This window comes from Mizuhopecten yessoensis, unplaced genomic scaffold (assembly GCF_002113885.1).
Source record: "Mizuhopecten yessoensis strain PY_sf001 unplaced genomic scaffold, ASM211388v2 scaffold1429, whole genome shotgun sequence".
In the NCBI taxonomy this organism is placed as follows: domain Eukaryota; kingdom Metazoa; phylum Mollusca; class Bivalvia; order Pectinida; family Pectinidae; genus Mizuhopecten; species Mizuhopecten yessoensis.
Window position 1 is genome coordinate 291,227 of NW_018404042.1, and position 23,416 is coordinate 314,642.

Below are 23,416 nucleotides of genomic sequence, written 5' to 3' on the forward strand. Positions count from 1 at the left end.
TTGTATCATTGAAGTATTGAATTGTATAAAGAAAAAAATTATATGTAATAGTGTTGTCTGTGTAAGCCCCGACAGTTAGATATCTAAGTAGAGAAGTACTACGCGTCTCTAATTAAGTCAATGAAAAAATAAACTCTTAAAATTGAATCTTTTGTTCTCAGTTCAACGGTTCCAGTTTCTAGCAAACAAACAAAATAACAAAATTAACTCATATCAGTAAAAGAGTGTTAAACTGAAAAAAATACGTACAGAGAGGAGGGCGATCTGCGATAAGCGGTTTTATATGATATCTTCTCATTTTTATTTGTAAGCCAATGTTTTCACTACTTGTCTGGTTTATAAACTGAAATAAAACAAAATGAAAAATGAAAATCTCACAGTCTCTTTACTGTTTGTAAGTAGGAGATGTTGTCACGGACTTAAATAGATATAATGCTGATGCCCTTGGATCAATCTGTGACGTCTAACATACTTATTACACGAGTTTACGCCCTTTCAGTTGAACGCATTTTTATCATAGTATACATATTAGACCATAGGGGTTTGTAGTAAATATATTAAACATATATAAACGCAAATAAAATGTCTGGTCTAGTCTAGCATTATTTATACAGAGACGTAGAATATACGTCTCTGGTATATATATAATCACGGAAGCTATCTACATGCAAGTTCTGTGATATATAATATACTCTGAATTATAAAAAAAAAATATACTACGTAATTCCGTATGTACATGATATGCATACATGAAATTATAAAATTATATGCAAAAGGTTTATTAAGGAGTGCACCTCCGCCAATCAAATCAATACAGGTACATGCATTTGCCTCACTCGAGATTTATGTTTCGTCCGTAATTTAATGTCCGGACGTATGACCGTCAATTGCTTTCCAACGACAACTTCCGTTGTGTTTAAAGTGTCGCAGAATAGGTACCATGGCGGGAACAGACTGCAAAATAACAGGATGGCTTTTGGAATATGTGTATCATATAGCGTGGGATACATTCAGGAAGAAAAAGTCAATTGATGAAGACTGTTGCAGAGATATTATTCAGTGTAATTATATTTATTTCTGCAATACTTTGAATGGGCACAGTAACGATAAGGATGTAGCGTCTACTGATGTTTTCAAAATACTTTCATTCAGACATTATGTATCATAATTTGGTACGAATATTGTATATCATATCAGTGGGTCCAACACCTGCATTCATGTCCTATAAAAATAAGCCGACCAGCGGCTTATGTTATGAGTAAATGTGGCATCGATCCCTGATCACTCGTGATCAGAACCAGTTTGATGTGGGTCCTATGTTTACATCTACAAGCCAAAAAAGTACGCATTCATTACCAGCTTCTTCAAATTTCCATGGGGGAGATTTCACATGCTCAGAATTAAAAGCATAAACAAAATATGTGTATGTACACCCTAGGGAAAAAATAATAATGTTAAATGGCATATTTTGAGCTGTTTTCAGATATAATCATCATATCTTAGAAACAAGAGGCCCGGTCGAGGGCCTGAATCGCTCACCTGGATATCTAAGCAATCATGGCACAATATTCTCCAAATGAGATTCAAGGGAACATGCCAGACCCCAATGTCAATTCTTGTAGTATGTCTGTATTAGATTTTTCAAGCCCAGCAGTTTGATGTATGGTTATGGGGTGGGGATCTCAACTGTTTCCGAGCTGTGACTCCCTAGGGTTGTGGCCAGACCCCAGGGTCTATTCTAATACCATGACTACTTTTGTCTCTTTATACTTCACAGTTGTATATATGGTTATACCGTGGGGATCTCAACCATTTCCAAGCAATAAACTTTTTTTGGCCCCACCCCTTAGCACGGGGGGGGGGGGGGGGGGGGGGGGTCAGCCCCATCATTTGTACAATTTTGAATCCCTGCCTCCCATGAATGCTTCTGACCAAATATGATCAATATCCATGACATAATTCTACAGAAGAAGTTGTTAATAGCAATATAGCAATGTCCCCTTTTGGACCCTCCCATCAGCCCTCTGGGGGGTCAGCCCAACCATTTGTACAATTTTGAATCTCCGCGCCCTTCGGGCAGGTGAGCTAAAAAAAAGGGAAAGTTTAGCAGATTCACTGGTTGAAAATGCTCAATTTTAGGGTTCAAAATTGGGAGTCTCTCCAAAATGGGGAGAGTTGTATGCACTGAATGTCTAGAAAATATTGACACCTTACACATGTTATCCTGTTCCTCTGAAAGAGGGGTTAAGAATTAGATTGTGTTTTGGCCTGGTTGACAAAATTCGCTATTTAAACTTTAATATTAAATTCACTAGCTCTTGACAAAAATCTAGTTAATCGCAATAATAGCACATTAAGAGCTATGTTCCATGTTAATATTGTGACTTTGAATAAAGCTTCTTGTATATAAAGTAGCCTGTATTTTTTTCACGACATGTTGGGAATAGAATCAAGCATAAATCATGTATTCTGACCCCAAGGCCCATAACGTGGCATATATTTAACACTTTGAGGGTTGAAAGTCAGTAATAGGTAATGTTGATATACCCCCTTATGAGAGTAATTGGAAACCCAAAAAATAGCAATTGTTGTCATAGATGAAGTAAAATGGAATTTGATCTGAAGATGAGTTACAATTTTTCTAAGAAAAGTATAATGAGATTCTGTTGAATGTTAATTAAATGCTCACCAAGTCTGAGACAAGTGGCACAGAAGAGCAACAAGTTGGTTTAACCCTTTCACCCCTATGTAACTTATAGTAGACTCTACCATTCATTGATCAGGATGAGTCTATTATGATCTACAGTGGTGAAAGGGTTAAAGTCACTTCCCTGAGACACTGAGGTATATCCCTGATCCAGTGAATTTGTCAGAGATATTTTAATCTCTGTCACTCGGTCCTCAAAGTCTTTGCTGCTAGATGCTGTCTATCTACTAGGCCTTTTTTACTAAGTTAATTACTTAGGGTTCCCGCCCGACCCTAGCTTTTTACCCCCCGACCCAAAACTTTTTGATGAAATAAAAAATGAAAAAAAACCACGCTGATTTTAGAAGGTTCCTTGCCTTTCAAAATGGCATCCAGCTCCGTGTTGGCGCTAAATGTCAGCATATGGAGCATAATTTGCCTCCAAATGAACCTTGTTTATGTATTTTTTTGTTTTACATACAATAGTAGGGTCATAATCACATGACCCACGACGGTACACAAAAATATACAAACACACACAAAATTGACCTACCTACCCTTGTTTTTTTGCCCATGCAACCCTAAACAGACACAAAAAAAAGTGGGCCTCATAATCATATATATACATATTTGCTTTATTTGTTTCCCCACAGGGCTGGTCAGCCAACAGAGCGTTGTTCAGACAACTAACCAACAACATATGATGCAGCTCCAAATTTTGCTGCAAATGTCCCGAATAACGGACGGCGAAAATTATGAAACGCGATACTCGGATGACAATGATTGGACCGTTCTTGAAGATATGCTTGTCTCTTTTAAAGGGCTTGCCCACAACCTACCAGAAACCTACAAGACATTGATGGAAAAAAACAAGGACTTGATCTCGAAACAGGTATTTTTTCACCATCTTTAATTATGGGCAGGCTCATAATATAAGAATCACTTTAAATGACCAGATTCATTTTTTAGTTGGGAAAAGTGCACTCGTCTTTCATCAAATCAGCTAGCTTCTTTGACCACATACAAAAAAAAAGGTGTATAGGTCACCTGTCTGACCACATGAGTTTTTATCAGAAAAAAACATCCAGCTTCTGTCCACACAGAGACACCCAGCACACTTCCATTTGATCATGAATCAATAAGGGTAATCATGTGATCAATATTGTTTCAGAAATGGTGCAAAATAAATCAAAATTATAAACACTCTATTCATTATATATAACATGTACACCCATCAATCCTTTATAACAAATTGTCGGTCGAGTTACAATTACGTGCCAATAAAGGTGTTTACATGGAATATTTAGCGTCCAGGAGTGATTTCTAACCTCTTGCTTAACCGCAGATACCGTGCATGGTTGTAAACAATTTTCTAATTTTAGTGCTAGCCAGCAGGAAGATTTTGACATATTCACTAGCCCAACCTCTAGTTTCATAGTAAAGAATTAAAATATTTTCACTAGTCCCGACTAGTGGTATTGTACACCCCCACTACATGTATTGAAGTAAACAACATGGAAACTCATTGTGGTCTGATTAATTCTGATGTATATATATTGTCATGCTGTTATTGTTTCAGGCAGTGCTGGTTGCTTGTAGAGAAGATGACTTTGACGCTGCTGCAGAAGTGTTTAAAAGAATATCCGATCAGATTACTGACAAGGTATGGTTGTTTAGTCTGTCCACACAATAAGTGTTATTATGGCTGTATTGTTTTCCTTGGACTGTCACGGGAACAACTTTTCAACCAGGGTATACATACCGGTTTCAAAATCTAATCCATGCTTGAATTCCCATTGTGAATGAATTATCATGAAAAGTTAATAAAAAAAATGTTCATTGTTCATGACACTTAACAGCGAACAGGTTTGTGTACTGTCAGACAATTTGTGTCGGAAATGTGTAACAGCTTTGCAGAATAGATTCCCGCTTTAAAACCCTCTGTGCGCTTCCGTCCAGGCCATAAATAGGGATTAATAAAAGTTGAATTAAATTGTTTTATAATTGTTGTAAAATTATCAAAGGTTATATTTTTCCCCATCTTGTCAAAATATTCCTCACTGACAGAGAATCTATAAACAAAAAATTTGTAAATAAAACAAATAAGATTTCATGAAATCAAATGGATATAATCAGTGTTAAAGGAAAGATAACTCCTTCAAAATTTACAACTACATGTATTATCTTCTCACTTCTGTGGTGCATCTTAAGCTTCAAGATAGAAACTTGAAGATAACGAGTGTGTTTGTTTAGGTAGCAGATGCATTTCCTTAAAACAGTTTTATCATGTAATAGCTCAAAATGACCTAACTATGTTGATAGTCTGTTAAACCATATCCAACAAAGCAGCTGGAATGATTTCTACACCATCCATAAAATGGAGACTGCCGGTGTCTGTTACAGATAATGGAAATGAAAGCAAAATTCCATCAGAACGTTTTTATAACAATGCTGCTATATATAGAATCCAGGTAACCAATATTATTTTTAAAAGAAGTTCTTTGTTTTATGTTTCTTGATACTTCAAGCACCTTGTCCATTAGAAAAAATTACACCCAATATTTCTGTCAACATTGTAGAAACATATTGTGTTATCACTCGCCCAAAAATAGTATACAGTATGGGACCTTAAATGGGTTTTAACATATTCACGCTATGTTTTGAATTTCTTACTCTAGGGAGGCCGTCTCAAAAATTGAAAACAAAATGGATACAAACTCTAGGTCCCTTTTATGGCATTATAAATAAAGTGTGGAATAAATTAAGAAAACATGTTTTTCCCGAACATCGCCTATTCTTCCACCTCAGATTGTCATAATGTCATGTCTTCATACTGATGTCACAGTGGATGTAAATTCAGGATGTCAGGTCCTGTTAAAGTGTTGGTTCACAAACTGCACACAAATCAGTCTGCAACCCGAGGCGACATAGGTATAACTTTGTCGGCGTCAGTTGCGTCGTCCGAAAACAAGGTTTCCATGCGATAACTTGAGTTCCTTTACGTTGATTGGCCTCAAACTTGGTACACCTATTGCATACCAATATAGCTCAGGCATGTTCGCATTTCAGAAGTTTACATGCATTTTTGGTGGAGTTATGCTCCGTTTATTGCCAAATATGGGCATTGTGTAGTAAATGTAAGAACTTTTTTATTTTTTAATCAATTCCTTTCAAATTTTCTAGGGTAATGAAAGAAGCAATAGTGTTCAAAGTATATTACAGGTTTTTCTGTCAAGTTTCAACTTTCCGCGTTTTGGCATATCTGTTTTTACGTGATAACTCAAGCGAAAACACTTTTCTTACTAAAAGCGCTGAGCAGGCGACACATCCACTCCCGTGGAATTCTTGTCTTCAGGATGGTTTTATAATAAAAAAAATGACCCAGATGTATACACAGAAGTAAAACCAACAATTGAGAGTGATCCTCAGTACTATGTTACACATTACAGTAGCTGTTAGATCTTTAAATGTTTTTTTCTCTTTTTCTGTTTCAGACAATTACAGATAATTTGAAAGCCGTTCTTGCATCAAAATCAAAAGACCACAAATATGTGACGAGTAAATCCAACAGCTATTCTGTGTTTGTGGCCGACTGTGTGGCAATGATCTCGGAATTCAACAAAGAGTTTGATGTTCCCTTTCTCACAAAGGTTTGTACTGTCTAAGAATGAGTAGAAGTTTGTTATTCTCTTTCTCATAAAGATTGTACCAGCTTAAAATAAGAAGTTTGTTATTCTCTTTCTCACAAAGGTTAGTAACAGCTTGAAATTAGAAGTTTGATGAAACTCATGGAACACAGGTCTGTGAAATTGCTTGTATGAGGGTTGTGGAATAAAGGAATATGAAATTGTGTAAAATTTAAAAGTTTGTGAAGTAGAGGTGTTAGCTTGATAAAGACTTTTGATAAAGCAAAAATGAAATTGTGTGCTCATAAAATAAAAAAACATCCTATTTATTATAACATCAGCGATTCACATATTAAATAGGTATTACCTGTTTATTTTTCTCACCCATTGGACAGAGATATCCACATTTCCAGTCAAGGAAAGATATTCTTTCTCTCATATCCGGTCATGTAAGATAACCAGGCTTGCTCAGTCTATCTTACATGGGCTAATCACATTGCGTAGTAATACCAAAAACTAAGGGGAGCAACTCCGGTGGACATGTAATATTCGCCCGGCTCTGTTTTTATTAATTGTATCTATGATTATTACATTTATATTAATTAATTACATGATCAGTCATGAAGTAAAAATTTGACAACAAAAACATTTTTTTCTTTCTATTTTCAACTAGGAACTATATTTCTCTGCGCACTAAATGAGATTTACAGTAAGTATAGCGATAAGGGTTCAAAGATGGCACTTTGAAAATGCCAAATGGAAAATAGAAAGTTGAATAACAACTAAACCATAGAGTTATCATGGAAATGTGTTTTTGTTTTTAAACCACGGAGAAAGTATTGAAAAACTGTAAGATTGCCCGTGTGTATTGAGAGGTGAAGTAGTTGGTTTTTAATGGTAGATAAGAGAGAAAAATACTCTTTTATATGTAACGGTAGGTGGATAGAGAAATCCTCCCGAGGGGATCATAATTAGGGTAAAAGCCTCTGGTTTTACCCCAATTTATGATCCCCTCGGGAGGAATTCTCTATCCACCTCCGATACATATGAGAGTCTTTTATCTTTTAGTCTAACTAGGTTAAAGGCGAGGGGATTCCCCTGTCATAACAGTTGTATCGATTCATCGACATCATGCCATCAATACCAGATCAAGGCAGATAACTCTTTGGTTTTGCTGGAAAACCATGCAATCAATGGTTTTGGGAGTAAGACAGAAAATCTCCAGCTTCGGGGTAAGATCGTAAATGCATTCAGAAAAGCCTGGAGCCAGACATTTAAGAATCTTACGGTCTTACCTCGTGGATTGAGATTTTTCTGTCTTAACCCCTGGATGGGGAAAGTAAATATTATTCCCCTAATGGTTAAACTGTGTAGTGACAGTGTCTGTGTGATATGTATGTCCAGATCATAAATTCTGAATGGCAGAGTTTTTTTATCTTCTCAATAAACTTACTAGATGGATGTTTTTTCTTTAGGCTAAAACAGCCAATGTCCTGAGTTTGGAGTGACTAAAACTGATGACATGAATGGTTTTGAAGCCAAATCATCTTCACTGTTGTGTTATTTTACTATTTCGGTGTAATAAAATATTTATTGATCTTGCAGTAGGTAAACACAGTTATTTGTTTCCCCTTGATTAATCGTGTTTTTCACTCAGGCTATGACCTTGTGAAACATGATTAATCTTTGGAAAAAGAAAGAATCAAGTTTCCGTACCACCAGGTCAATAAATATATATTGTGCTCTTTCTAATATTGTTTTTACATAAATAATAATTTTGTTTACTATTTGTTTTGGTCAAACACTGACCACCAATGTGATAAAAAAGATCTTGTATTGATCTGAAATTTTGTAGATAGCTACTGGAGTAAGTCGACAAGAGAAAAAACGCCGAGATGCACTGTTAAGGAAGGAACCTAGCGCTGACCCGTCAAAACAATCAAGTAACAACAGGTGAGAGACTGGTAAAAGAGGTCAATGTCGTGGTCAGTCAGGTGGTACTCTGGTGCTGTCAACAGTGCATATAGTTCACGTGAATAATTGTAGATACATACATGTAGAACTTTGCTTTGCAGGACAGTTTTCATGGTTATAATTGGTGATAAAAAGAAAACCTTTCTTTACGATTATATAAGAATTATTGGCAAAAGTAGGGAACTTCCATCCCAGTATTGTACGTGTATTGCCAGTCTTTGTCATCCATCTTGTCACACAGACACTACTCTGGTCTATTCTATACACAAATCAGGCCCCAGGATAATGAAACAATGTGTAAATTTTGTCTTGAGTTTTCACTTAGCCAATCACAAATTAAGTCACGACTCAAAAAGTGATCGGCTATAAGCAAAAAGACTAAAACTGTTACATGACCCAAGGGCCGCATGTAAGTTTTGACTTAGTCATTCATAAAAAATGTCACGAAAAGTGACGTCATACGTGGTTGGCTTAGCAAAACTTAGGTCTAAGATTGTCTCCTGATCCCGGGGCCATGTGTACAGATGCCCACCATCGGCAACCATATATATGATATACTTGGGCAGTGTACATGTCTTATACTAGGTGTTACTGCAGTTAACCAATATATTCCTACATAATTTGTGAACCGCTTTGAGACGACCTACGACCTAGGTTGTGATAAAGCGGTATTTAAGAACCTCCAATAATTATTATTATCATTAGTATATATTTTTTCTTTGCACATTACCACATTAAAACAGAATTGTTTGTTCCATGAATCCAATTTGAAATTAAAGTCATTTGTAAATGTTCTGGTTTTAACTGTTGCATTGGAGATATTTTTTCTAATTTTGAGACAGTATTTTCTATTGATAAAAGTTTAAATCTTACTGCATTGATATAGCTTTATTTGTTATATGTTGTGCTATATAAAAGGCAAGTAGTAACGTAGAATTTTAATGATTGGATTGTTATATTACAGTTGTTGTGACAAGACTTGAAAATTTATTTTTAAAACTGAGATTTTATTAGAATAAATACCATATAGAATTATCTATACATCTGTTCTTATCAATAAAATGAAACATATTTTCTGGTCTTTTTATGAAAATTATTTTGTCAATAACTAACAGCAAATGATAATTAGAAATTGATACTTTAAATGTCAAATCTTTCACTCTTTAAATCATTCACTCCTGAAGACACATTTGACCTCTTCCAGTTCAAAGGTTGGAATAGTTCATTATGAAACTTCAGGGGTGAATGAGTTAAATTCTCATTGGTATGACAACAACTGTTAAGTCAGTCTTGATAATCAAAGTAAAATCTCCATGAATATATATTTGTATATAATCTATTAATAGAAAGCGGCTGATGGTGCTGAAAGCGGTGTCGAAGAGAATGATCACTGAGAAGGGACAGCAATGCTTAGCATTGAGTCAGGCGGATGAGAGTGATATGAGGGGCGTGCTCGCGACCACAAGAAATACGGTAAGTGCTCTACACCTACAGGCTAATTCATTCCCTTCTTAGATCTTAATGTACAAATATACATTTGTTAGATAAGCTGATATTTTTTTCTGCGTTAGTATATATCGTAACTAATGATTTCCTGCGCTATTTTTAGCTCATCATGTCTGTGTAACTGTGAGCAATTGCTGTACCCCCACCCCACCGTTTACTTTTCATCTGAGAACTCAAATTTCTAAAAACTCCATAAGTTTGCATCTCATACCCTTCTTGTTGGTGTTAACATTCATATAGGGTTTAGGTGCAAGATAGTGACAAATTATTCATGTTGAAACTATTTGTTTGATATTTTCAATGGTTTGGGAAGAATGGTTTTTTTTGCATTGAAATTCAATTTCAAGTTTTTTCTAGTACTGGTAATTCAAGTGTTTGAATTGCTTGTAACTCCAGAAGAATTCTTTCCTATCCATTCCTCAATGTCTGGCATGTACTCCGAGATACGTTTATATGGAGTCTTGGAATTTACTTGTGCACCAGACACAAAATCTGGAAAACCTGTTTACAACAAGGAAAGGATGAAATAACAAATAAAACTCATTCTCAACAAATTTATGTCACCAAGCTTCCAAAATCCTTATTGATAGTGTGTCACCAAGCTTCCAAAATCCTTATTGATAGTGTGTTGAAATTAGAAATGAGAAAAAAATATTAGAATTGAAACCAGTTTGAATATTTAACTACAAAACAGATACAATTCCAGATTGAAAAATAAAAAATTCACATACTTTTTCAACTACACACTGGTTGTATGATAATAAGATATGCACAAGTAGCTTCACAAAAAAATGATTTCTTTTCAAAATAACTTGTTGCAACTAGTAAAATGTAAGAATTTCGCTATGGCTGCTGCTGGTGAGTTTCACAATCATAGTCTGTACTTTTTGACTACTTCCCGTACTTGGTATAACTATTCTTTAAATTTTATTAACTCTAATGCATATTTATGTACCTCAGATAAAAATTTATTTAAGGAGAACTATAAGCCCATGGGGCCTCTTGTTCTTTTCAGGAAGTAGATTCCTTGTTAGATGAAGTTTCACCGCCGCCAAAGAAGGTCAGAGAAAATGATAATTCAGCTTTTAAATCTCCATGGAAAGTTCCCCACCGACCCCCAAAGACCTCCTCTCCCGTTCCCAACAGTAAAGGTAACTAATTCCATGCACAGATCAAGGAGCAGAACAGATATAAGTCTAAAACTTTTCATGTTGTTTAATTCATCATTGTCATATAAAATGTGATTGTATGCATATATATAAATAATTCTGCTTTTTACAAATACTTTCATTTTGAACTTATCAGTGTTAAACTCTCTATTTACTAAACTGCTAATATAAAATGTATATATTTTTCGTATCATGTGTTTAATTTTCTGCCTTTGTTCATGGTGCAAAAACCTTTTCATTGCACAATATTGTACAGTTTTGTTACTGAAACCCAATTGTTGTATACAGTTCACAAGATATTACAACTGTTGGTGGTATTTTGACTGTGGATATCAGTACCCAACACGTCACAGTATGGTCATATGCTATATTGCACATATTAACTACAGAAGTTTAACTACCAAAGTATAATCAATGGCAGTAGTTCAAAACCTCTTTTTGTGCTATTCTAGAAATTATGTATTGGGTAGGATGGGGGGACAATAATTTTTTTTGTGACCCATCACCAAGCCTATTATTAACATCAGGTTTCTCGGGTCAGGGGAGAATCTTGTATGCTGTTCCCGGACCCAGACTAAAAATCCTGATCCAGGAATATAAAGATATTGTGATATCCCAACAAGGGAATCATTTATAACATTTTAAAGGCCTACAATAATACCAACAATCATTTTCTAAGTGGGGACAGCTAGAATGAAATCGTAAATCTTATTGGGGTAAAACTGGTATGCCGCAGTCAACTGTGAAAATTACAGATTTTTACATATAATTGGAAATGGAGTGTCGACTAGCATATTAATTTCAGTTCTACATTACAAAGAACATTATCGTTTGTGATTATATGAGTTTCAACGAAAAAAAACCCCGACCTTTTTCACATAAACTATTGACTTTGTTATGATCACAGGCAAGGTTTTGTTTACTCCTGTACCCGTTCTAATGGGAGATCACTCCGTCAGAGTTAGATATAATCACATGTAGTCCACCGGTTCCTCCGACTTGATAGAAGCCTGAAGGCCCTGACAAAATTGTTAAGTTTACTGAATATGTGGTTGTCCACTTACTCCCTCAGTTAAAAACTACAGAGTCAGATAGAATCAGACAATCATCCACAGTTTGTATGTAGTTTTACCAAAATATTTTAATAGATGTCTAAAAACCCGTTCTGGTAATATATGTCATGTGTTAATGGAGCATGGTTTATTATCCCCCGCTCGATGAAGTAAATGTGAAACCTACATTTCACGCTTCAATGACTTGGTTAAGAAAAATTGGTCATACATATATAATGATAATAATAATAATAATAACTCCGGGTTCTTATATACCGCTTTATCACAACCTAGTTCGTAGGTCGTCTCAAAGCAGTTCACAAATTATTATGGTATATATATATCTGTATATTATACAGGAATAATTGATCTCGTCCAGGAATACCTTACTAAGACTACTTCCCCTTCGATACTTTCATGTCCGATGTTTGCATCTGGGGTGGCTATTTTGATTATTTTTGCGGATTCTGAATTTAACCTTCATTTCACGCTTCAGTGACTTTGTGACCAACAATAAGTTGTTTTTATATGACTTGTACACTATGAGTGGGGGATATCGATGACAGCATCTTCTTGTTATTTGTGGTTCAATAAATGTCTCCCCTGCACTCTCCATCTATTGGTTCATGTATTCATATCAGAAATGTTCTTTACCCTAGTTGAAATATAGATATAAATAAATAAGTATAGAAATGAATATATTATTTGTATTTCATTTCAGTATGCAGTTACATTTCATATAGTTAGTAGCAAAATGACGATCAGTACGATTGTAATTATGATTGTTTTCTGCAGTAGTGATGTAGGCATACAAGTGTTTGGCTGGTATTCTGCATCAAATTCAATTGTAAACATGAGACTTGGTAAATATTTACCTATATCTTGATATATATACTGTTCTTTCGCTAGTAACATCTTTTTATAGGTTAATTTCCTTAGATATTTGCTGCAAGTGTGTAATCGAAGATAGTACACATGTTATAATTAGTTGAAAGAATACATCACACTTGGCATTAGAAAAGTTTACAGATGTTAGACTGTCCTAGCTCCCCCAACCACAGGTGAATATCATGTTAACAAGTATGTAAGTCAACCTATTGTTTAACAGTCAGCCAGGTGTAACCTATTGTTTAACAGTCAGCCAGGTGTAAAAAATACCCTGTTAGGCCGAGGCATTGTTTACATAATGCGTCCAGGGTGTGACAGAAGGTCCCCAGGGCATTTATCATGAATCATTACCACCATTTACCTGTATTTTTTTTGTGACAGTGGCCAAAATAAAGTGATATTAAGAGAAATCGACATAAAATCAGGTGATAATAAAAGAATTGAATTGCATAGATTATATAGTAGGAAAAACGGTTCATCAAAAAACATGATAATAACCGAAAAGTGACATTAACAGACGTGATATTGGGTAAAATGTACTGTAGCTTTTTACTTTGTACAAAAGTATCCTTCAACAGTCAAAAACGCCTAAGTAATGCAGATTTTGTGAAGGAATTTTACTAAAGACTTCAGAATTAAGTCTGTTGGTGTATACTTGTACAATTTTGCATTCATAAAAGTAGTGTATCTAGTGATATATGTACAATTTTTGTGTTTACAGATGCCGATGATCTAGACCTCAGTCCTTTAAGGTAAACGGAAGAATTTTCTCAATTTCAACTTTTATCTACAATTATTACTGATATGGCTACATAAAGAAATGGTTATTTCTACAAGGTAATATCTTCATTCTTAACAAACTGCAAAAGGAACAGTAAAATTATAAAGGATTATGAATTTTGTTTTGTCAAGCAAGATGTGTTTTAAATAACCTTTATTTTACTTTGTAGGTCACCCAAGGGTATCCGGGAATTTTCTTATCGAAAGAATATTAAGCGACCAGATCGCCATGTAGTTAACAAATCACACAATGCCAGCTCTGATGACGATGGAGCTGGTTCAGACGAAGGTAGGACTGCACTTGTACCTTGCTTACCTGAACCATTCAATGTTTTCTTAAGTTTTCGTGTACACAGTAATCTCCCCTTTATTTTGTTTTGGATATATCTGTAGCAGTTTGGCCAGCTAGTATTAACCCTTTCACCACTGTAGACCAAAATGGACTCATCCAGATCAATGCATTGTAGAGTCTACTAAAGTTATATAGGGGTGAAAGGGTTAAAATGTAATAAATAGCAACTTAAATGTTGTTTTTTGGTCCTCGCTGATTACTATAAAATATTTCTCTTTTGAGAAATATCAGTATTTTGCCAAACTCGTAAAATGTATAAAATGTTACTCAACAGGAAACCTTTAAATATCCTCCATCAATTGTTGGTTCATCCTCGATACTCCAGGAATTACGCTCACTTTCGCTCTGTGCACCCCTGGAATATGTCATAGCAAAATTGAAGGCGTGGGGCTAGCTATTAAAAAATCCTGACAGTTCGCTAGGCCAATACTTGTCCTTTGAAGATTAAAAAGGAGCCGACAACCGACTTCAAGGCCCGTCACTTTAACCGATACACTAAAGGATCAAATTAGTCTCCTCATCACATCCAAAAGGTTCAGCACACTGAGCCTTCGATTTTGCTATGACATATTCCAGGGGTGCAGAGAGCAAAAGTGAGCATAACCCCTTGAGTATCAAGGATGTTGTTACCCTGGTATACATATTAAAAATATGAAGGTAGTATAAAATGTTAAAATAAAAAAAAACATCTATTGCTGGTGTTGGTTTTAAATCAACAATACTTTTATGATCGTTTATTAGCTCACCTGCCCATTAGGACAAGTGAGCTCCATGACGCAGTGTCTGTAGTCCGTCGTCAGTCCGTCAACTTTTCCTTTAAAACGCTACTAGTCCTGAATGGCTGAGAAGATTTTGACTAAATTTGGTCTGGAGCATCCTTAGGCCAAGGGGACTCAGTTTTGTATAACCGGTGGGTGTGGGTGCATAGGGGCCCCTAACCGGTGGGTGTGGGCGCATAGGGAGACTCAATTTTGTATAAACAGTGGTCGTGGCCCCCCTGGGGGCAGGGCCCAATAGGGGAAATGGAGGTAAAACCTTTAAAATCCTTCTTCTACCATATGGATTAAGGGATTTCATCCGAATTTGGTCTGGAGCATCCTTGGGCAAAAGGGACTCAATTTTTTATAAACTGTGAGTGTGGCCCCCCCTGGGGGCTTAGGAGCAGGGCCCAATAGGGGGACACAGCAAATTCATCAAAATCCTTCTTCTTCTCTGGAATGACAGGATTTTGTCTAAATTTGATATGAAGCATCCTGGGTTAAAAGCGAACAAATTTTGCATAAACAGTGGGTCTGACCCCCCTGGGGGCAGAGAGGCGGGGCCCAATAAGGGATATAGCTGAATAGCTTTAATTTCCTTCTTCTATCATTGGGATGAAGGTATTTTGACCAAATTTGAACAGTAGCATCATATTTGGAAGGGAAATCAATTTTGTATAAGTGGTGAGTTAGGACTCCCTTGGGCCCGAGGGGCGGGGCCCAATAGGGGAAATATAGGAAATTTTTCAAAATCCTTCTTCTTCTGTAGGAACGACAGGATTTTGATTAAAATTGGGATGAAGCACCTTTGGGTGAAGGGGAACCGTGTTTAGGTCACCTGAGCTTTGCTCAAGTGACCTTTTCTAATCGCTTTCCGTCCGTCGTCGTGCTTAAACTTTTTACAATTTCAACTTCTTCTCAAGAACCAGTAAATTGATTTTTTTCAAACTTGGTCAGAAACATCCTTGGTAGATGTGGCTACAAAATTGTAAAATTGAGATTCCTACCCCAACTCCTGGGGCCAGGACGGGGCCCCAAAGGGAAAATTAACCAATATTTCAAAAATCTTCTTCTCCAGACTCAGAGGTACTACTAGTCATTTTCTCTGCATGGAAAGAAAAATCATCAGAGGCTTTACTTAAATTGTAAATTTCAGGACCCTCCCAGCTATTCGTTCTCCCTTGGGGAGGGGGTAAAGTTTACTATAATTTATATAGGGAAATAAATAACACTTTTAGGTATATTTTGACAACTTTTTGTAGGAAATTATTTTTACTTGGTGAGAATTATCCTTGGAGGAAGATGGTTACAAATTGTTAAATTGAAATTCCTACCCCAACCCTAGGGGCCAGGGCGGGGCTCCAAAGGGGAAATTAACCAATATTTCCAAATTTTTCTTCTCCTGACTCAGAGGTACTACATTCATTTTCTCTGCATGGAAAGAAAATCATCAGGGGCTTTATTTAAATCGTAAATTTCAGGACCCCCGAGCTATCCGTACTCCCTTGGGGAGGGGGTAAAGTTTACTTTAGTTTATATAGGGAAATAACACTTTTGGGTATATATTTTATCCTTTTTCAGCTGAAAATTACTCAAACCTAGGTAGAATCATCTTTGGTGAATGAGAGTATTACTTTGTAAAATTGGGATTCCTGCCCAATCCCCAGGGGCTAGGGCGGGGCCCCAAAGGGAACATTTACCAATATTTTCAAATTCTTATCCTTTGATGACATGACAAGTATTGTATTTCACTTAGTTTACATGCTGATTTCCACATCACATCTAAACAATAAAATAAAGCTACCAGTGCCTATAGTATAACTCAGGTGACCGCTAAGGACCTTGGGCCTCTTGTTTTATAAACGGTGGGTCTGACCCACCTTTGGGCAGAAAGGCAGGGCCAAAGAGGAAAAATAGCTTTTAAATCCTTCTTCTTCTGTAGGAATGACAGGATTATGTCCATATTTGGTCTAAAGCATCCTTGGGTGAAGGGGAACTAATTTTGTATCAACGATGGGTCTGACCCCCCTGAGGACAGAGGGGCAGGGCCCAATAGGGGAAACATAGCAAATTCTTCAAAATCCTCCTTTTATTTTAGGAATGACAAGATTTTGTCCAATTGCAAATAAATGTAACCCCTGACTAACCATGTAATACATGAACACTTCCAGTAACATCATGTTATTCTAACTTCAATTTTGCTAACATTTCCAGGTGAGCGATACAGGCCCTCTTGGCCTCTTGGATTACAATTTGTTAGGGAAGAAATAAATGAAAAGTTGATTAATATCCAATTTCCCTGTTACTGTTGGATTTGCTTCATAGGAATCTTGAACAAGCTATCAAATTACAACACATGTTGATGTGAATGTTTTTCTTCTTTCGCAGAAATGTTTGATATGACCAGAATTATATAATTATTTTTCCTTTCTTTTTTTTTTGCTTCCTAGAACAACCTTTAAGAAAACGGGTTGGTGAAAAACAAAATGGCTGTGCACCTAGTCCATATAAAAAACCCAGTGCCATTTTGAGACCAAGCAGTCCTACGGAGTCGACATTCTCCTCCCGTAAAACCATGTGGGGCCACAAGGAAACGGAGGACTTTTACCAGGCTGTTCAAGAATTCGGTGTTGGAAAATGGGCCGATATCCGCCGGGCATTGGGCACCTTTCGAACCAATGTCAATCTGAAAGACAAGTGGCGTACAATCCAGAAAACCGGAGAAATCAAAGACATGGAAAAGAAATTTGGACCTGTGTAAATGTCTTACTGACCTTTACTGTGTGATAAATGGAAGCATGCATAGGAAATAATTGCTGTGTCTGTTTAGCAGCCCTCCAAAAGCTGATGGTGATTGATCACAGACACGTTTCTATGAACAAATCTAAACAAGTTGTGGTAATAATGTAGGGTAATATAAGAAAAGGTGTTTTTTGTGTAGGTTAACTGGAGGGATCTTTCTCAAATTCGACATGTATGTTTCCCCTTGTTAAAAAAGAATTAAGAATAACAATATGTAAGCATTTTACATGTAGTCATGCTATTCTGATATAATAATATTTGTCACAGTAGTAAATAACATAAATGACATTACATCCTTTGATGGTTGATGCCAAGATCCCTCTAGGATCTCTTGCAATCAAATATGGCCCAGAAATCATTGTTGTCAGACGCACTCCTGCACAGCAGTGGTTGAATTAGTGACTGTGTGCATGTAAGACCAATGAAAACCAATGTGTTCACAAAGAAAACTAATGTTGAGAGTTGGAACTGGTCTATTTATAGCATCAGTAACCTAATTATTTGGAACTGGTCTATTTATAGCATCAGTAACCTATATTTGGAACTGGTCTATTTATAGCATCAGTAACCTATATTTGGAACTGGTCTATTTATAGCATCAGTAACCTATACTTAGAACTGGTGTATTTATAGCATCAGTAACCTATATTTTATAGATACAGAAGGACCATCCTTAACTGTAATTAATATATGTAAATCGTTAAGTGATCATTAGGAGATTCCTTGTTGTATTCAGTGCAATATGTGTGGGTGCTCAATGATACACATTTGTTGAGATTGTAAATAAATGTGTTTTAGTATTAATGAATTTATAATCATGTCAAAGACCCCATGTTCAGGGATTTATCATTATAAGTCTCGCCCAGGGATTTATCATTATAAGTCTCGCCCAGGGATTTATCATTATAAGTCTCGCCCAGGGATTTATCAATATAAGTCTCGCCCCAGGGATTTATCATTATAAGTCTCGCCCACACCCTCCTTTTCTTTCTGAATTGTCTTTAAAATAGCGTTGTCCTTTATCCGTTCTCCTTGTGACAAATAGGATTAAGCCCATTGAGAAAATGTTGAGGTATAATTATTAACTATATTTATACTACACACAAGTTTATAATATTAACCAACATGTCTTTGATTGTTCCAACACCTAAATAGTTGTCTTAACAATAATAGTTTACTTATAACCAATGGGAGTCATTTCCTTTTTAAGGTTTGTACATAAAAAAGACTCATCTTAAAATTTGAGGTTTTATGATTTTACCCCATACCATAATATTATTGTCTTCTCTTGGTTTAAATATGTCATTTAGAATATTTAAAAATCTTTTCTTGGATCATTTATGATTTTTTTATGTGTAAACATATGAAGAAATTTAACATGCTATACGTATTTTTAGAACTGTGAATTCTTGTGGCTTTTAACTATTTTCATTTCAAACTCTGTGCTCCCTAAATTTTGGGACGGATTTCTAATTTTACCTTTGTAGCCTACCCTTGTCACATCTTCTTATCAAACTTAAGAAATATCCGGTACCTAGAATGCTTATATTTTGTCTCTCAGGGCCACGGTGGGCAAGTGGTTAAGGTGGCAGGTTTGAGGCCTACATGGGGGAGTGACAAAGTACTTGTAGAAGGTCAGTGGTTTTTCACTGAGCACTCCAGTTTTCTTCCAACACCAAAACCTGGCATTGTGCTGGTAGGGTAGGAGTCAATTCCTGCCGTTGGGAGCCTATCATGTCTGACCCTTTAAATTAACTTAAATGTATGTAGCGGTAGTTTATTTTTTGGCAGCCCACAATGATAAAATTGACTACAATTGTGCTACTGTATGTTTTGATGTGAAATGCATAAAGATGAAAATGAGAATTAAGAGACACCTTCAGGAATTCATCATTGTTCTTAGAAAAAAATATTGAAAGTTTAAATGATTGTTCTTAGAAAAAAATATTGAAAGTTTAAATGATGAATGCATCAATTGCTGTAAGAAACAGGAAATGAATTAATGGCATTTTTTTTTTTTTCAACTTGGTGATAACAGAGACTACATGGTGTTAACATTTTATAAAGCCACTTATCTCTTTGATTATTTTGTCATTTAAACAAGGGTGACGATAAGCAAGTCAACCATTATAAAGACAAAATAAACATATAAAAAAAAGATTTCGGCTTATCCCATCTAAACCCCCTGGGTGGTCGGGTGGGCAGTTGATAAACACTCTTCTTTCACCAAGGCGGTCGGGGTTCAGTTACCACCCTCCAATTATTGAAATAATTGTTGTTAAATAAATAAAGTTTACAAAAAAACTTCAATTTTTTGTTTTTGATTCTATGCTTCTTGAAATATTTCAGTTAGTAAACCAGACATTTGAGATTCATCCAAACATATTTAATTGACATTGAACAGTCAAAGGTATCGGGCATAAATTCTAACAACTTACTATAGGAGGCATGGTAATCTACTGGTAGGACTTCGGGCTCGTGACCGAAGGGTTGCGGGTTCAAATCTTGTCACAGCACTGTGTTGTATCTTTGAACAAGATACTTTACTCTGCTTGTTCCAGTCTACTCGGCTGTAAATGAGTAGGTGGTTGGGCAGTACTAGAACTGTTGAATGCTAGCTGTGAGCACCGAAATGAACACACAGGTTGTATGCTACCCAGGGAGTTGAGAAAGATATTGGCTGGTTGCAAAGGCCCAATAACCACGGATAATAATTTGTGAACCGCTTTGAGACGACCTACGAGCTAGGTTGTGATAGAGCGGTTTATAAGAACCTCAAATTATTATTATTACTAGGCCCTCTCCCAAGTGTATCCATTTGAGATTATATGGATGCATTTCAACAGTTTCTAGATATAGGCTTCGTAGATTATCCCTGAACACAAGACATTTTCCACAATGAAAAATCGAGGTCACTGTGACTTTAAAACTAGTAACCAATTAATCCCCTCATCTTGCTTCAGTTTAAAAAGACAATGAAATTAAATAAACTTTAATATAAAAGTTTTCAGGAAGTAGATATATAGGATCTTACATGAGTTTCCATTTCATATGTGATTTATGAAACAAGTCTTAAGAATTTTTCTATTTAGCAAATCTCTGGCAACCTAAATTGAAAAATTTGTGACAAATTTCATAAATTCATATGAAATGAAAACAAGTGTATGATCCTTTTTATCACATAATCAAGATTTGTGGCATTTATTCGTGTAAAACGACAATTTTCACGCAACCTTGAAATGTAAAAAGCCGCCATTTTGACTCTAGTGCGTAAGTCTGTGACGTCATGTACTTGTCCTAGGCGTGACGTCACAATTGAAACAATTAAAACTTAAAACCAATCACAGGGCTGAAAACAGTGAATTCTGTTTATAAATTAAATAGAGCAGTGGTCTTCTTTATGGTTTATTGATGACAGAAATTGTTTCCGAGGGTGGTCACTTACAGTTTGTTGACGACAGAAATGGTTTACGAGAGTGGTCACTTGCACAGTTTGTTGACGACAGAAATGGTTTACGAGGGTGGTCACTTACACAGTTTGTTGACTACAGAAATGGTTTACGAGGGTGGTCACTTACACAATTTGTTGACTACAGAAATGGTTTACAAGGGTGGTCACTTACACAGTTTGTTGACGACAGAAATGGTTTACGAGGGTGGTCACTTGCACAGTTTGTTGACGACAGAAATGGTTTACGAGGGTGGTCACTTACACAGTTTGTTTACTACAGAAATGGTTTACGAGGGTGGTCACTTACACAGTTTGTTGACGACAGAAATGGTTTCCGAGGGTGGTCACTTACACAGTTTGTTGACTACAGAAATGGTTGCCGAGGGTGGTCACTTGCACAGTTTGTTGACAACAGAAACAGTTTCCGAGGGTGGTCACTTACACAGTTTGTTGACTACAGAAATGGTTTCCGAGGATGGTCACTTACACAGTTTGTTGACTACAGAAATGGTTGCCGAGGGTGGTCACTTACACAATTTGTTGACGACAGAAATGGTTTCCGAGGGTGGTCACATACACAGTTTGTTGACGACAGAAATGGTTGCCGAGGGTGGTCACATACACAGTTTGTTGACGACAGAAATGGTTTCCGAGGGTGGTCACTTACAGTTTGTTGAAGACAGAAATTGTTTCCGAGGGTTCACACTAAAAGAACCTTGTCAGTTGACTTGTTAAAGTTAACATGGGCCCACAAATTAAACGAGAGGCCCCGAGGGCCTGTATTGCTCACCTGGATAGTCAAGTAACCATGCAAAAAAAATCTTATTATATATGATACTGCAACTATTTCCAAATCTTGGCTCTTGCTCTCAGCAACACCTGTCCTGCATTAGGTTCCTTCTTTCAGCTCCCATGAAATGGGTTGTACTTACAGTTTTGTTTTCGTAGGGTGTACACTAATAGAAGCTTGTCAGTTGACCTGTGAAAGTAATCAGGGGCCCACAAATTAAAAAAAAAAAAAGTGGCGGGGTGGGATGGGGGTTCATACATCTGTTCCAGAAACATGACAGATAGCATAAGATAAGTTTAATGTTTTGATGCCGACATTAGTTAAAGTTGGTTTTTACGAGTTATAAAATGTTTTTAAGTGTGTTGTTCGTTGCAAGCTCTCCTACAAGGTGAATTGACTTAATTCTATCCAGAAAAAAATCCTTGTGCTTTTATCAAAACTAGAAATATTTTTAATAAATGTAACTTTACCAAAGACGCTCAAAATTATACATCAATAGTAAATGTGGCTTTAATATATATATATTCGATCCTTATACAGGAAGCGATTTAGCACAATCACAAAGCTGTTTAAGCAAGGATAGTGGACCATAACACTGAAGTTTTTTATCATACACCAGACATAGTGTATGCCAGGTGGGTTTTTTTGTGGCAGTTAAATTTCTGTCTTTGGCAACCGTAAAAAGGGCAAATTTATTAGGAGTGTAAATATAAACACAAGGAAATCGACATATATTGACCTATAAAGGACAAACATGTTCTGTTGTAAAGTATGGTGGTAAGTCTTGTGTCCATATAAGGGCCTACTGTACATCGTAAACCAATTTATTTTGGTATCTACTTCTTGTAGATGTGAGATGTTCTGATCTATTTCTGTGCAATGTGTATTTTTTTTGTCATATTATTTTTTTCTCATTTGATGCTGATTGCACACGTATGCTATTGATTTTCATTATGTACACTAATATCACCTAGACTAAGATACGTATATACTGTTTATACGTGTATGTATAATCTTGCTACATGATCACTTTTATTCGGTTCTATGCTCTGTCTAAACCGGACACCCCTGGGACCACATTATTGAGCTAGTTTGCAGAACCAAACTATTTTGCCTTTTTAGTCAAAAATCTGTATTGGACAGACTATACTGTATCACTAACTTGTATTCTTGCACTATGTACTATTGTGTAAAAATGCAATTGTTGCACATCTTTGGTTTAAATTTTGTTTCATTTGTTGTACATCTTTTAATTACAAATGGTGCGTTTATTTTGAAGCAAGCCCCATCTTTTTTGGTTCTTTGTACACCTTATTATAAAAATCAACACAAAGATGTATACATATGTTCGATTTCTCGCATTTAGAACAAGAGGCCCAATGGGCCTGCATCGCTCACCTGGTATAAAACTCACACTTGTAACCTTAAAAGTGATCTAAAATAAAGCTACAGGCAAAATATCAGTATTTATGATTAAAATTCATTTAAAAGACCCTGTTAATTTTTTTTAAAACATTTCACCACTGTGATTGAAAGTCGAACAAAGTCATTATGTTGAACACATTGTATAGCCTTTCATCTC

General features: G+C 36.0%; 1 protein-coding gene across 1 annotated transcript; it reads left to right on the plus strand.

Annotated features, from left to right (window-relative positions):
• Nucleotides 1–904: 904 nt before the first annotated feature.
• On the plus strand, nt 905–19,897 carry LOC110462115. The gene is made up of 10 exons (XM_021515953.1): nt 905–1,061; nt 3,340–3,578; nt 4,266–4,349; nt 6,181–6,336; nt 8,168–8,265; nt 9,633–9,759; nt 10,808–10,943; nt 13,623–13,653; nt 13,852–13,970; nt 17,242–19,897. Exons 1-10 carry the CDS (start codon nt 941–943, stop codon nt 17,550–17,552), a joined length of 1,422 nt encoding a protein of 473 aa, XP_021371628.1. The 5' UTR covers nt 905–940; the 3' UTR covers nt 17,553–19,897.
• Nucleotides 19,898–23,416: the final 3,519 nt, after the last annotated feature.

Bases quoted from the DNA above. Each gene is read 5' to 3' on its own strand.
- LOC110462115 (XM_021515953.1), top strand. From the start codon at position 941: ATGGCGGGAACAGACTGCAAAATAACAGGATGGCTTTTGGAATATGTG. The intron at 1,062-3,339 runs GTAATTATATTT...GTTTCCCCACAG, and splicing joins TTGCAGAGATATTATTCAGT to GGCTGGTCAGCCAACAGAGC. The intron at 13,971-17,241 runs GTAGGACTGCAC...TTTGCTTCCTAG, and splicing joins TGGAGCTGGTTCAGACGAAG to AACAACCTTTAAGAAAACGG.